The sequence below is a fragment of the Lolium rigidum genome, chromosome 6 (genome assembly GCF_022539505.1).
Source record: "Lolium rigidum isolate FL_2022 chromosome 6, APGP_CSIRO_Lrig_0.1, whole genome shotgun sequence".
Lineage (NCBI taxonomy): Eukaryota > Viridiplantae > Streptophyta > Magnoliopsida > Poales > Poaceae > Lolium > Lolium rigidum.
The window spans coordinates 268,399,250-268,414,056 of record NC_061513.1 but is presented as its reverse complement, the minus strand read 5'-3'; the positions used below and the strand labels follow the sequence as shown (position 1 = coordinate 268,414,056).

The 14,807-nt window shown below is 46.6% G+C and overlaps 2 protein-coding genes across 2 annotated transcripts; both read left to right on the top strand.

The window, feature by feature from the left end:
* Positions 1-10,180: 10,180 nt before the first annotated feature.
* On the top strand, positions 10,181-11,265 carry LOC124664102 (ABC transporter F family member 4-like). Its single transcript, XM_047201700.1, has one exon. The coding sequence runs from the start codon at positions 10,181-10,183 to the stop codon at positions 11,117-11,119; it is 939 nt and encodes a 312-aa protein (XP_047057656.1). The 3' UTR covers positions 11,120-11,265.
* A 1,281-nt stretch (positions 11,266-12,546) lies between these two features.
* Positions 12,547-14,143, top strand: LOC124668320 (phenylcoumaran benzylic ether reductase Pyrc5-like). Its single transcript, XM_047205486.1, has 5 exons — positions 12,547-12,738; positions 13,088-13,222; positions 13,291-13,534; positions 13,642-13,845; positions 13,922-14,143. Exons 1-5 carry the CDS (start codon positions 12,547-12,549, stop codon positions 14,086-14,088), a joined length of 942 nt encoding a protein of 313 aa, XP_047061442.1. The 3' UTR covers positions 14,089-14,143.
* The last annotated feature ends 664 nt before the right edge of the window (positions 14,144-14,807 follow it).

The following is a 14,807-nucleotide window of genomic DNA, read 5'->3' as shown; positions in this document are numbered from 1 at the left end:
AAGCGAGGCATCATCCAACACCTTCCTGACCAGGTATAGGTCAGGTGGCACGCCCTTGCGATAGCATCGGACGTGTGACCAGGAGGCTTTGCGGGCCGTCGCTCTGAGGGACTGGGGCCAGCCGCAGCCCTAGTTGTTCCCGGCTCTACTGTGTTGCCCGTCGCTGCCCGCCGGTGGGTTTCTGACGTCAACAGCATCTAACATTGTAAAGTTCCTTAAGCACAATTAATTCTTGATTTTCAGCTTCATCATCAAGAACACTAGATAAAGAAGGTGGAGGTTCCATTACCTTGGTTTCTCTTGCCATAAGACAAGAGCCAACGATTGTAGATGAGGGAGAGTCATCGGAGTCATCATCTTGAGTTGTTCTTGCCATGAAGGAAGAACCAACAACATTCTCCGTGGAGTAATCCTTGGAGTAGTCATATGTGAAGAGTGACCCGGGCTTAGAGAAAGCCAAACCGGCCACTCCGGCCTCCTTCTCCTCATCTTCCTCTTCTTCATCGGACAAGTACTCGGCCCCAACAAACGCTCTTCCCTCGTTCTTCTTGTATCGATCGTTGATTGGGTTTGGCTTCAATCTTGGCTTGACCCCTTTGATGAACTTTGGCTTGTCTACCCTTTTCTCATAAGGGCACTCATTTGCAAAGTGGCTATCTTCATCACAGCTTGTCATTGAGGAGCATTGGCAACTTTCCCTTGTACTTCTTGGCAAAGAAGGCAAAGTCGGTAGCGATGTCACTAGTTGAAGTCATCTCCTCATCTTCTTCAATTTCATAGTCTTCTTCTCTTCCATGGTCAGCTCTAGCTTTGAGAGCAAGGTTGTGTGACGCTTCATGGTTGTGTGAGGCTTCATCAACACGGTTCATTGCCATGAGCCTTTTTCCTGCCTTGGCCATGTTTTCATTGGCGGCCAGATAGGAGACTAGATCACCGGAGTTCAGATCAGCACTCTTGGTCATGATTTGCAAGTTGAGTGCAAGGTTGGTGTCTTCTTGCTTGACAGCAATCATAGCAATGACCTTGGACTTTATGAATGCTTCATTCATCTCGAAGCCGTCATTGTACTTCTCAACTCCAAGTCCCTTGACCCTTACTCTAAGAGCACCAAGCCTTGCATAGGCATCGGCCACGGATTCTCCTTCTCGAATCATGAACTGGTGGGCCTCTTGCTTTGCGGTCTCATAGAGAGCTGATTGGATCAAATCGGTTCCCTCTTGGAGTACTACGATTCGATCCCACAACTCTTTAGCGGAGTCAATGTCATTGACTTGATCAAGGAGCTTGCGGTTGATGCCACTTCTAATCTTGTCACGTGCGGAGGCATTGAGTTGACGGTTGTAGAATTCGGTGGAGGTCAACCGAATGGGATCATGTGGCTCCCAGTATCCATGAACAATGATCTCCCATAGCTCCACACTGTAGCCGCGAATATGAGATTCCATAGTAGATTTCCAAAAAGGAAAGTGAGTTCCATCAAAATGGGGAACGGTCCCACTATGGTTTATATGAGGCATGTGTGAAGTGTTTTTGGGATAGTCATGGTTGACGTCATGGAAACTTCCTTGAGAGGCCGAAGCCCCACTAGGATTCCCATTAGTCAAGTTCTTAAGCATGGCAGTCATTTGTGCCATTTGGCTTTGTAGGTCATCCTCCTTTTTCTTCTTCTCGGCATCATATGCCAAGAATCTAGATTTCATTTCTCTAACCGAAAGGTTAGAGTCTTCATCTAGACCCTCGAATAGTTTTTCCATTTCACTCTTAAGGCGGTGAAGCCCTTAATAAGAGTCCAGGCTCTGATACCAATTGAAAGTTCAGAGATGGTAAACCTAGAGGGGGGGTGAATAGGTTTCTACAGATTTTAATTCTTTCTTTGCAATATTAGGCTTTGCGGAATATAAAGGTGAGCCTAATGCAAACTAGGTGAAACAACCTATATGAGGATACAACTTACTCGAGCACGAAGGCTCTCACAGAGCGATTAAATCACAAGTAAGGAGTTCGGTTAGAGATAACCGATAGCACGCGGAGACGAGGATGTATTCCCATGTTCCCTTCCTTTGCAAGAAGGTACGTCACGTTTGGAGGGGTGGAGGTCCCACGAAGGATTCCCCACGCCACGAAGGCTCACCCTATTCTCCGGAGCCTATCCCACGAAGGAATAGCTCACTCACTTGTGGTAGACTTTGAGGTAGCCTCCAAACCTTCACAATCTTGTCCGGAGCAAATCCACAGCCCGGATGCTTCCGGACCACTCTTGCCCACCTAGGGTTTTCAAGGAACCATAGAGAGCAAGCTTCTTGGTGAATACAAGGGGGAATGAGATTTGGCTTGGTAGAACAGTAGATCGGGTCCTCCTCTATCGTTTCCCCGGAGGGATTTGAGTTTGGGTGGAGGGAGGAGGGAGATCTGAGGCTTTTGGTGTTTCTAGCAATGGAGTATGAGAGAGAGAGAGCTCAAGAACAGTTTGTAGTGTAGTGCCTAACTATTCAGAGGTAGGAGAAGAGCTATTTATATTGTCACTTGAAATATGGCCGTTGCTCACTTGACACATCAGCTTTCTCCCGAGGATCCCGGTCAACCGGACCACAGACCGGACAGCCCGGCGCAGGGGCCGGTCGGACCGGACCAGGGACCGGACCCGCCGGTCCAAACCGGGCGGCAGACCGGACCATGACCGGACCCTCGAAATGTCGCACAGTACTCCCTCCGGTTGCAGTCAGCGCAGAGCTCGGTTGGCGCCGGGGCGCCCGGTCGGGAGCCCGGTCGGACCGGGCCAGGGACCGGACCCGCCGGTCCAAACCGGACGGCAAACCGAACCTTGACCGGGGACATCTTCGTGTCTTCCAGTACGTCGCCCGGTTGGCGTCAGCGCAGGAGCCGGTTGGCGCCGGAGCGCCCGGTCGACCGGGCGGCAGACCGGAGGCTGCCGGCGCATGGGCCGGTCCAACCGGGCCTATGACCGGCTGCCTGCTGGAGAACCCCTTTTGATTGTTGTCGAAGTGGGGGGGGGGGGTCTCCTTTAGCCTTCTTGTTCCTTGATACACCATTTATGCCTCTTTGGCTAATACCTGGGATTATCTTTACAAACATGTATTAGGCCAAATACTCTAACACGGTGTTATTGTAACCAAAATAATGGATAAGGGTAAAATACCCTTACACATAGGTATAACTTAAATTTTAGGGTAAATTGCGAAATTCAGGACTCAAACTCGAGACTTTAGGCTTTGATACCATGTCAACCTTAATGCACTAGCTAACGCAACCAAAAATCGAAACTGATGAAAAGGGCTAGTACAATTAACTTCACAACATAAATAACATGAAAAACAATCAAAATGATGGTTATGCTGAGATAAATGGCTCCTTTTTAGATTGCAATTGATGTAGAGATGATCGAAATGCTGAATATTGTTCTGGTGTTGAAATTTCTTGCAAGTTTTCTTGACATGCGTAGAGCTTTCCCTTCGTTTAATTGTTTCATAGTCTATAAGCTCAAAGTAATATATTGCCGCGTTTCTTTTGGCTTCAGTTTCTGCAGAAAGCTGCTCCAGAGCTTTGGTGGGAGAAGCCCAATTTCTTTAGTTAATTATTTTGTTACTCTCTCCGATCCAAATTAATTAACGTGAATTTAGGGAAAATGTTTCCAAAAATCTGTCTATATTCAATGAATCAGTGTCAACTAATCTAGATCAGAGGGAGTATTAGTTTATCACAACAAATTGTAGTGTCAAAATGCTTCAAGGATTTATGTTGTTGTCATCAGCGTTTGTAGGAAATATCGGCAGGGGTATGATATCTGTTACAGAGCTCCTTCTTGTGTTGATGAGCTGATAACTGGTTCGTTTTTCCAGGTGAAGGGGATGGCTGGTGTAGTTCTCACCGATTTGGTTGCATTGATCAATGTAGTTGGCAGTGTCTAGTGTCTACTACCTCCATCCCAAGGTTTATATTTTTTTGAAAAGTCAAACAAGTAAAGTTTGATCAATTTTTTAGAAGAATCTATGAACGAATATGATATTTTGTAGATACCATATGAAAATATATTTCATTATCTATTTAATGATATTGATTTTATATTTTTCATGTCAATGATTTTTGATAAAAACTTGGTCAAACTTAACATAGTTTGATTTTCTGAAGAAAAAAAGTAGACCTTAAACCTTGAGATAGAGGTAGTACATGTTATGTGAACAAGATATAAGTCATCATGCCGTAATCTAGCTTAATTTCTAGTGTGGCAAGATGCTTCCGAGTACCTAAACCAGGGAATTTCAGCTTCCCCATGTATAATTTGAAGTCGGATTCCCCTTGGCTTGGCAGCCCCTCATCAGCCATGCATGGGAGTTTCGCCCCCCCTAGTACCATCTGAATTTGCATTTCTGTCTTTTCTTCTTGGCTCGCAATACCATCTGAACTTACATTACAAGCGGGTCTAATGTGGTCGTTAACTCATGACGCACCGGTGCTCTTTTTGTTCCCTCGAGATCAATAGCGGACAACTGTAGACCGACCGAAACAAACTACTACACTACAGGTTCTAAACTGGAGTACCTACTATTCCGTACAAAGCAGCATGTTATGTGGGCAAATCTAGGCAGAACGTGGTTTGTTAGAGCATCTTCAGTCGCGTCCCCCAAACGATGTCCGGGTAAAGCGCCGGATTAGTCGTTTGGGGACGTCCGGACAAAATTTTCGTTTGGAGAAGGTTTTTTTTCTAGCCACGTCCCCCAAACGCGACCTCCAAACAAAAAGTAAGTGTAAAAGTCGTGTCCGGCGTCCCCGGTAGAGACTCTATACACAGGGGATGGGCTAGGGACGCCGGACAACATTTGGAGCACGTCCGGACCGAAGCGGCCTTTGGGGCATGCGACTGGGACGTTTTTTTGGCCGGCGTCCCCCAAATCTCTTTGGGGGACGCTTTGGGGGACGCGACTGGAGATGCTCTTATGGAACATAATTAGATCCACAATCTGTCTCCCATAGCTCGACTAAATGGTGTTGGTCTATATAAAATCTCGCCTATCTGAACGACTAAACCTGGTTTTAGTCTACAGGTCATTCATACGCCTACATGACTCTAAAGATCGGGACGCAGAGGCAGAAAACTCGCCTATCTGAACGACTTTGATGGTCACCACTCACCAGAGTAGACGGCTCGTCGTTCTCACGGCCATTTAATGCTGGTGAATGGTGATACGCGAGCGGACCTGCCATCACAAGAACACGGCAGAAGAGAGTAGTACACTGAATCTGACTGGTACCTACAAACTCTTCTTCAGGCCGTGTAACTGTCGAGATGGCACAAAACTTCGTGGCATATACGCCTAACAGGATGAACGAACCGAGAATAAAAAAAAAGGTGCAGTGGACAGTAATAGCAGATTTTTTTTGTGGACAATATTACACTGCCACGCAGTTTCTGAAGAAGGCTAAACTAAGATCATGCAGTATTCATGCAATCTCTACAGAAGATGAAAATATCAATCCAGCTTACACAAGCTACTAGGGCAACTCAAAGTCTAAGGAGTAAGGAGGCGACCCATTTCAAACCCAAATTGTGTTTGTTTCTGACCGTTTTGGTGGGTAGCACAAGTATCATTTTGCGTCTCATGCATATTGTAGTGTAGCACGTGTGATGCATGCCATCCAACACACTACCCTACTTCAGCAACTTCATGGAGAACGACATCTCCGACGTGTGCAACCGACCCATGCCTCCTAGCGGATCTAGGCTAGCCGTGGACAATAGCAGCTCCTACTTGCATCCTTAGAGGATTGGGAGCAGGGACCGGCAACAGAGAAGAGCATGCTCGCCACCGCAATGAAGAAGCTGAGGAGCAAGCGACGATGGTGGTGGAGAAGCAAGCAACGGTGGCTGCCGGTACCTCAACTCCGAGGACGTCTTGTGGCTCCAACCGCTGGCACGACGAGTAGGGATTTTTTTTTGTTTTTTGGAGAGAGTGATTCGGGAGAGAAGTGATGGAGACCGTTGGATTTGTTTGACTAGCGTGGGAGCGGACAAGCTGACATATCAACACGTGCATTTGGACTCAAATTGACCGCAAATTTGGTCCAAGTTTGGGTTCAGACGGACAAAAAGCGTATAACATCTCCATTTGGGTCGTGCGTTGAGACATCTCTTTCTTGTTTGTCCGGACAAAACGGACAAATGGGTCATAAACGGGGCGAATTTTTTTTAAATAATACGAATTTTTTATTTAATTCCAGGACTATCACGCGTTTTCAAAATTTTCCAAAAGTGTGACTCGGTCGGACTACAGCAGGCCGATCGGCCGGCAGCAGGCCGATTGCAGGCCCTGCGGTGGCCGACCAGGGGGACAGCACCCCGTCGGACTGCTGCAGTCCGATCGGACGGGAGCAGCCAGACTGTGGCATGCAGCATGCACGCGTCGCGTCGCTCGACCCGGCCGGCCACGCGCAGACGCCCTCGCCCGGCCACGCGCAGACGCTCCCCCGGCCAGCCTTTTCTTCTTTCTTCTTTCTTCTGTCTTCTTCCTCCTCTCTCCTCTCTTCTTCCATTCTATCTTTCCTCCCGCTTTCTTCCCTGGCTGCACAAGAACAGCTCGAAAACTTCACCATATTTCGCAGATCCCTAGTGATTTAGCCAATAAAACTTCACCATTTTGCTGCTATTAGTTGAGGGAAGCTCGATCTACAGATGGGTTAGGTTTTGGAGAGGATTGGTGGTGCTTGTTTAGCAAGCAATGGTGATGAAGTGGTGGAGGTTGGTGGTGGTGTAAGGGGCTGAGCTTCGCTGGTTCGTGGTGGTGCTCGAGGTGCTGCGTGTTGGTCGTGTTGTTCGTGCTGCTGCAGTTGGAGAGGCTGCTCACGCTACAAGGGTAAACCCTAATCTTTGCATAGTAGTGTTAACTGTGTAGGTTAATGTGGGCTGGTTTTAGTGTTGGTGTATTTATGTGGGCTGGTTTTAGTAGTTGACGCGGACGAAATTTTTTTTAGGTGAGCAAAGATGACAGATGTAGTGAAGATAGTATTTTACTATGGTATGGGTAGTGTCCGATCAGATGAAATGGGAGTTAATCTGAGTGAGTTCAAATCTACAGAGATGAATATGACTGCTCCTAGAACATGGACAATTGAGCAGGTGAAGGACTGGTTGACAGAATGTTTCGGGCTTAATCCTGAAGTGCACACAGTGGGTGTGCATGCATTGTGGACTAAGTCGATATCAAACATTTCGTGGTATCTGAGGCCTGTAGATGATACCTCTAAGTGGGTGAGCTGGTTAAAAGGGTCTGAAAGGAGAGGAACTAACCCTGTGGCTGCGACCAGGTCAGGAACTGCTACCCTGCGTTCACCGAGCAGTTCGACGTGCTCGATGATAGGGCAGTGATCTGGCAGCCCTATATGGCCGCCGCCGTGCATGAAAGGTACCCGGCGGGATCTCTAACCTCTGTTATAGAGATTGTGCGTACTGGATGACACAGTCGAAGATCATCTTCGATGTGTCCGTGGAGATAATGGCCCAGCAAAGGATCATGAGGCAGTTCGGCTCTCGGCAGCTGGTCGATCCTCAACTACCGATAGCACCTCTCCCTGCCTACGTCCACAAGTAAGTTCTGAGCGTCGCTAAGTTTAAGCCTGTTCATCATGGTTCGACTAACTCTCACAATTATTTTCTGCAGGTACAACAGGAAGGGTACTAGCCACTCCTCGACATGGTGGCTTCAGCGCGTTGGCTCGTATGTTGCTGAGTGGGATGGCGCGACAACACACGTCTGGCCGAACGATGAGCAGTTTGATCCACAGGAGTTTGCCGCATATCTGCAGAGGTACACTGTAGCCACGCGAGTGCGCCTCATCCCGCCGACTGATCCAGCTCAGGCGCCACCTGCGTCTATGCACGATATGTACCCGACTCAGTCCACAGCCGGTAGTCGACAGCATGCGGTACGTACAACTTTCTATTCCACCCTCATACTTGTCGTTTATCTATTGGGTTCTACGATTTATATGCTACCATGATTTTTCAGTGGTCGGCCGACTGCGGACTTACAGGATGAAGTCGCTCGGTACACACGTCAAGTGTCCAGTGCACCTCTTCTGCAGCGTGACCAACATGTGTCCTGGTTGAGGCGTCTTGAGGACAAACTACGCGGGATCTACTCGGCTATCACATGCAGCCGTAGTTCCGACGTCGTTCGGCGCCACCTCCTTCCACCGCGACCCTCCACACAAGCAGCAGCCGACGGCCACATCTCACACCGACCGCAACACCCAGACCACCACCTCCTGATCGGGCAGGAGGTTCGTCGTGGCAGCAGCACACTCCTTCCGTCGACGACTATCAGTACCAGGACCACGGATCACGTCCACGTCTCACACCGACGCCGACACCCAGACCACCACCTCCTGACCAGGCAGGAGGTTCGTCGTGGCAGCAGCAGCACACTCCTTCCGTCGATGACTTTCAGTACCAGCGTCACGGTTTCTTCGACGACTTTCAGCAGCAAGCTGCTTTCGACCAGTGGCAGCAACAGCATGCCCCTTTCATGGGAGGAGCAGGATACACACAGGGTATGTACTATTTCCATATAGACTATACTCCACTTAGTTTGACATCACTTATGTTTCGTGGCACAGGATACTCGCAGCACACTGCGTCCAATCCTTCATGGGGAGCTAGTGATCAGGATCCTGAGCACATGGAGTACTACAAGCACGCAGCGGAACTATGTCGGTATGCGGACTCCTCCACCACAGCCCACACAGGAGACACAAGTATGACCCCGAGTCCGGGTCCCGGATCCCTGCTCGCATAACCGAGGCCCCGGACAGGTTCGGTTGGACACCCCGTACTACGCCGCCTCCACGAAACCCCGGACGCCGTCCATAGTCTCAGACATTTATGTATCTATGTATCAGACATTTATGTATGCATCACCTATGTATCAGACTTCATGTATGAACTATGTATCAGTATGTTGTACCGCTTAAAAATGACGCCATAAGTACCTTCAGCTATAACCCTGCGAACCCTAAGCTTCAAAATACATCCATGCAAATAATCGGGTATTAGCAGGCCAATTAGTTTGTAGCAGCCCAATTGGTCTGTAGCTGACCAGTTGGTCTTCTATCGACCAACGAGTCTGACAACCCGAAGGCACCTTGCAGCTGACACCCAGTTGGTTTGCTGCCGGCCGATCGGCCTGCTGTAGTCCGACCGAGTCACACTTTTGGAAAATTTTGAAAACGCGTGATAGTCCTGGAATTAAATAAAAAATTCGTATTATTTAAAAAAAATTCGCCATAAACGGGTACCTCGAAATTGATATCATTCACCTAATATTATTCAAATAATATATATCTTCTAGGTAGATTATTACATTTTAGCACTTTATAATGGATACAAGGCAAAGACTTGTCCAGGATCTCCATATTAGGTGAGATTGTAGCAAGCGTCCGATGGGAAGTGGAGTTGAGTATAAGGTAGAGCATATTAAGCATGGGCAGAACTCGGTGAGCCATGCTCCCGCTAACATGGGCCATATTAATGCTACCTCTGGTGTTTGGTTGTATACTAGCCCTCTTAATATACATGTACTCTGTAAGGAGCATTGTAAGTTTGGTGTTTGAGTAATATAAGCACCTATTTGCAAAAAAAGGTGAGATTTTAGGATCAACTCATAGAAATAAGAATCTTAATTTGAAATATGCAAAAAATCTGAAAATTTTATACAACATGGCTATGGGCTGTAACTAAAGCTCCCAGAAATTTGAGGTCAAAATTCAATCTATATTTAGAGAAACAAAGTGAAACAATTTACTCTAAATAGTATTTCACACTATTCACACCTAAATTTATCTTTCTTTGTTCTCTAAGTGTAAATCGAATTTGAAGCAGAAACTTTTCAATATTGCAGATAATGCAGACGTGTCTTGTCAATTCTTTTGAGAATATTTAACATGTTTTGACTTTCCAAAAATTTGATCTCATAGATTCCTACCCAAAAATCAGATCTTACCCAAGTTGCCCGAAGCCCCTACAAATGGCAGTACTGGGCTGTGGCCATGGACCGAGGCGGCCCACGCAACATTCTTACATTCACCCTCCAAAATCCCCACCCCGGACCCCTAAAACCCTAGCAGCCCTCCACCAGCAACCAGCTCCCCCGAACCGGCCGGCGGCGAGGCGATGAGGGCGGTCACCGGAACCATCCTCTCCTCCCAGCCGTGCCCGGTCGCCAAGGTCTCGCGCGTCCTCGCGCGCTTCGTCGAGGAGTCCCCCTCCGGCCTCCTCTCCTCCGACGCCGCCACCTACCTCCGCACCGCCATCGAGGCCGCCGCCGAGCTCAACTGCTTCCGCCGCGACCTGCGCAGGCTTCAGGTTGGCGGCGAGAGCGAGAGGACCCATCGGCACAAGCCGGTAGAGGAGGAGGAGGCCAGATGGGAGCCCAAGGCGGCGGAGGAGGAGGACGGTAGGTGGGAGCCCAAGGCGGAGGAGGAGTACGGTAGGTGGGAGCCCAAGGCGGCGGCGGAGGAGGAGGAGTACGGTAGGTGGGAGCCGACGGCGGAGGAGGATGAGGAGTACGCCATGACGATTCCTGCTGCCGTTGAGAAGACGAGCGGCAAGAAGAAGGGGTCGAGGGAGGAGAAGCGGGACATTGCTGCTCCTCACGGAGATTTGCAGAGTCCTGCCAGTGAGAAGAGGAGGAAGAAGAAGGAGAAGCGTGTGAAGGAGGAAATTGAAACAGAGTATGCGATTGAGGAGCAGAGCAAGAAGGCCCTTGGTGATGCTTTGCAAGGTACGGTGTCCCAAGAAGGAATTGACAGTGAAAGGAAGGCCAAGAAGAAGAAGAAGAAACACATCAAACAGGAAGAGGAGGAGGTGATGGGTGCGAAGGAGGCGGAGCAAAAAAGGGTTCATGTTGGTGTGGCTGAAAATGGGCAGGCTAGTGAGGAGAAGAAAAGGAAGAAAAAGAAGCACGCTGAAGTGAAAGAGGTGAAGAAAGAGGTTGTTGATGACGGTGATTTGGGAAGCGACAAGAAGAGGAAAAAGAAGAGAAGCAGAGATGGTGATAATGGTAATGTGGATGAGCTAGTAGAGCATACGAAGAAGAAGCAGCGGAAGTGATCTGGGAGGTTAGGTTCAGAAGAACCCCATACTGTTGAGAAATGTGAAAGGTTTTTTGAAGACTGGTACGGTGAGGTTGATCTGTCTGTTGTATTTTAGGCTTTATAGAGGCTGTGGTCTTTTGACCACTTTGGTAGACCAACAGTTATGTTTATCTGATGCTTATGCGATGCTATTGTTGCAATGAAATTTAAATTATTGTTATCCCTTGAGATGCCTCAGTTTCATATTATGTTTACTCTACTGCTAATGCTTATTAATTTTTATCAGTGTGTATGAACAATATGTAGAATCTTTGTAATGACATTCTTTCATTTGAATAAGCTGCCAATATAGATGACACTTCTTATCTTGGAAGCTAACATTTGAGACACACTATCCTCTGTTCATTAATAAAAGTGGCGATGCAAAGAAACAACTACAATTGTTGAACTGATGGGCTTAGTGCTGCTGCAGCATTAGTATGTTTCTAGTTGTGTCTCTAATCAAGTGTGCCATTTTCCAAACCTGTAGTATGAGACTAATGTATGGCAAACGATAATGATTCCAGTAATCTATTTTCTAAACCATGAACCAACTCTGATTCGTTGCTGTCTTGTGGCTGATAATTTGTCCAATTTTCATTTTGTATTTTCCTGCAATAGTCGCATACTTCTTTTGCCTGAAATGAAATGATTGGCACAGACAAAAGCTGTTGTTAGACAATTAAGAAATGTTAACTGCATTAATCTTAGTTTAGTCAGCCTTCACGTTTTATATATCCTATAATGGCGTTTGTTTGTTCTAGGGTTTTTCTTTTATTTTGGCAAAGATGTACTACCTCTGTCCATAAAAGGATGTCGCAAGCTTGTCTAAATTTACATGTATCTAGACACTCTTTATAGTGTATAAAAGATGTACTATCTCTGTCCATAAAAGGATACATCTGAATTTAGACAAATCTCCGGCATCCTTTTATGGACGGAGGGAGTAGAAGGTACTGTTTGAAAAGGATAATATATTGGAAAAAATTGTGAGAAGTGACTCTTCTTGCAAATGTTTTCTTTCAGTGTGGTCTTTTAATTAAATGTAAGGTACATGGACGGGTTTTCTTCTAAGATGTCAGTCACCAGATTGAACAAAAGTCATAAGTACCTTTTTCAGATGAACTAGAAGTACAATAACCGCTGATATGTGACTAGGGTCCATCTGTGTTGGTGGTTTTGTTGTGACGTTCCTGATCTTAGAAGTACTCACAAAGGAAGATGAAAATAATTAAATTGAAGGTGAGGGTTGGTGAAACTTGTCAATCGATTCTTATGTAGGATGGAAATTGCCAGCTTTGTCACAGAACATCACAGCATAGAATTCCACCCACCACTTGAAATCACAACAAGACCCTGCAGCATACAGAAACCAGTCGAGCATTTAGCATTGGAATTAGGAATATGGAGCCAGGAAAGGAGAGGAGCAGCGTCCTCGTAATTGGTGGCACAGGTCACATTGGCAAGCATATTGTTGCTGCGAGTATCCGCCTTGGCCATTCAACCTCTGTCCTCGTCAGGGATGCCACACAATCAGATCCAGCCAAGGCACAACTACTCAAGAACTTTGCTGAATCCGGTGTTGCTCTCATCAAAGTATGTGTAACTATCATCCCCTGTTATCTCTCTTTCAACTACTATTTTTTTCCCCAGTTTCTGAATGGTTCTCATTTTCCTTCCTATAGGAAGAGAAAAGGAGTATTGAACTGTTAAAGGCTTTGCTATCAGGTCTTTTAATGTTAGTCATATACTCACCCATAGTATTCAATTGCCAACTAGAGTTCAACAATAAAAGCATTGTGCGATGGAGTTTAACAATTCAGGAGATTTTTCTAGTATATCTGTATCTTGGTAGTCACATACATCTCAAGGACATGATCAAAATTTAGGCTGACTTTCAAAATTGTTCCTCCCTTTACTCCTGCAACATCTTTTTTATGCTCAGGGAGATTTGTTTAATCACGAGAGCCTTGTTAAAGCCATTAAGGGTACAGACATCATCATCTCGGCTGTGGGGCCCCGTCAACTTGCCGAGCAGACGAGGATTGTCACGGCTATCAAGGATGCTGGCGATGTAAAGGTCAGATTATCTACTCGTCTTCTTATTTGATGATGATGGCTACAGATCACTGAACAATTCCTGTACAGAGGTTCCTGCCATCTGAGTTTGGCTCTGACGTAGAGCGGGTTCATACCGTGGGTCCAGTGGCCTCATTGTACGCTAAAAAAGTCGACCTCCGCCGTCTGATCGAGGCGGAGGGTATACCTCACACTTATGTCTGCTGCAATGGATTTGCTGAAACCTACCTGCCAAGCATTGGTGATGTTACAACTGTTGGTGCTGGTCCTCCATCCAGCAAAATCACCGTCTTAGGTGATGGAGATGCAAAAGGTAAGTTGGCATCCTTTATCTGCTACCAGAAATCTGCAGTCATTAGTCAGTGGTTGTATGAGAGTCACATCCTGCACTGATGCTGTATTGATTCTTGTTGCACACAGTGGTATTTGTGATGGAAGAGGACATAGCTGTGTACACGATAAGAGCGATTGATGATCCGAGAACCCTGAACAAGATCCTCTACATGAGGCCACCAGCTAACATCATATCCCACAACGAGCTCATCTTAATGTGGGAGAGGAAAGTGGGTAAGACTTTACAGATATCGCGCATCCTGGAGGTGGATCTCCTGGAGTGGATCAAAGGTACATCCATTACCGCACACCCAGACACATGGTAGTTACAGCTGCATCTCTGACCACTTTTTACAATTGTATGCAGAGGCGGCATTCCCTCTGAACATATTGCTGTCCATCGCGCTTTCCATCTTCGTCAGAGGTGACCAGGCTAACTTCGAGATCGAGCCATCCTTTGGCGTCGAGGCCACCGAGCTCTACCCTGACGTGAAATACACCACTGTCGACGAGTACCTTAACCGCCTTCTCTGACCTGCCTGTAATGGAACCCAATCACAATTGACATCCTCAATGAAGGTGGCTGAACTGGTATGTCTAATTATGTGTATGCATGTACACATAATTAGAAGCTTGTATTTTGGTGTAAAAGTTAATGAGTTCGGCAGGAAGACTATGATCCCAAATGGCGCATGCCATACCTGCCTGATTATCATCAAGGACCGATCCATTGTGCTTTTCAAACTCAGGGTGATTATTCCTTTTTGGTTGAATAACCAATGGGACCTTTGATTAAATTTTCAGTTTTGTCACCAGACTGAAACAATTTTTCTTCACGTTTTTATAACCTAGCACCAACTCTTCAGAGTTATGGCTTCACATGCAGCAACACAATATCTCTTCCATTGCTTCAGATACAAGAACTCGTATGATTCAGCAAATAAGGATAGGTTGGTGGTGTATTATCTCGTAGTACAGGCTGTTTTTCCATTTGGTCACGTAATAACTAGTGAAGCGCGAGGATGAGTAGATAGCAGGATTAATAGTGGGGTTGTGGTCGTTGCGAAATACCCACGCTCCCGAGAACATCTCATCCTGCTCTTTAATTACACTTGACCATTAGTATATTATTCACTTAATCATGGAAATTTTACAGACGGTATGGTAATGATTAAGGAGATGCTATTAAGACTAGGACATGATCATGATTAAGGAGGTGTGCTATGCTTACTGAGGCTGCAAAGGCAACCCGC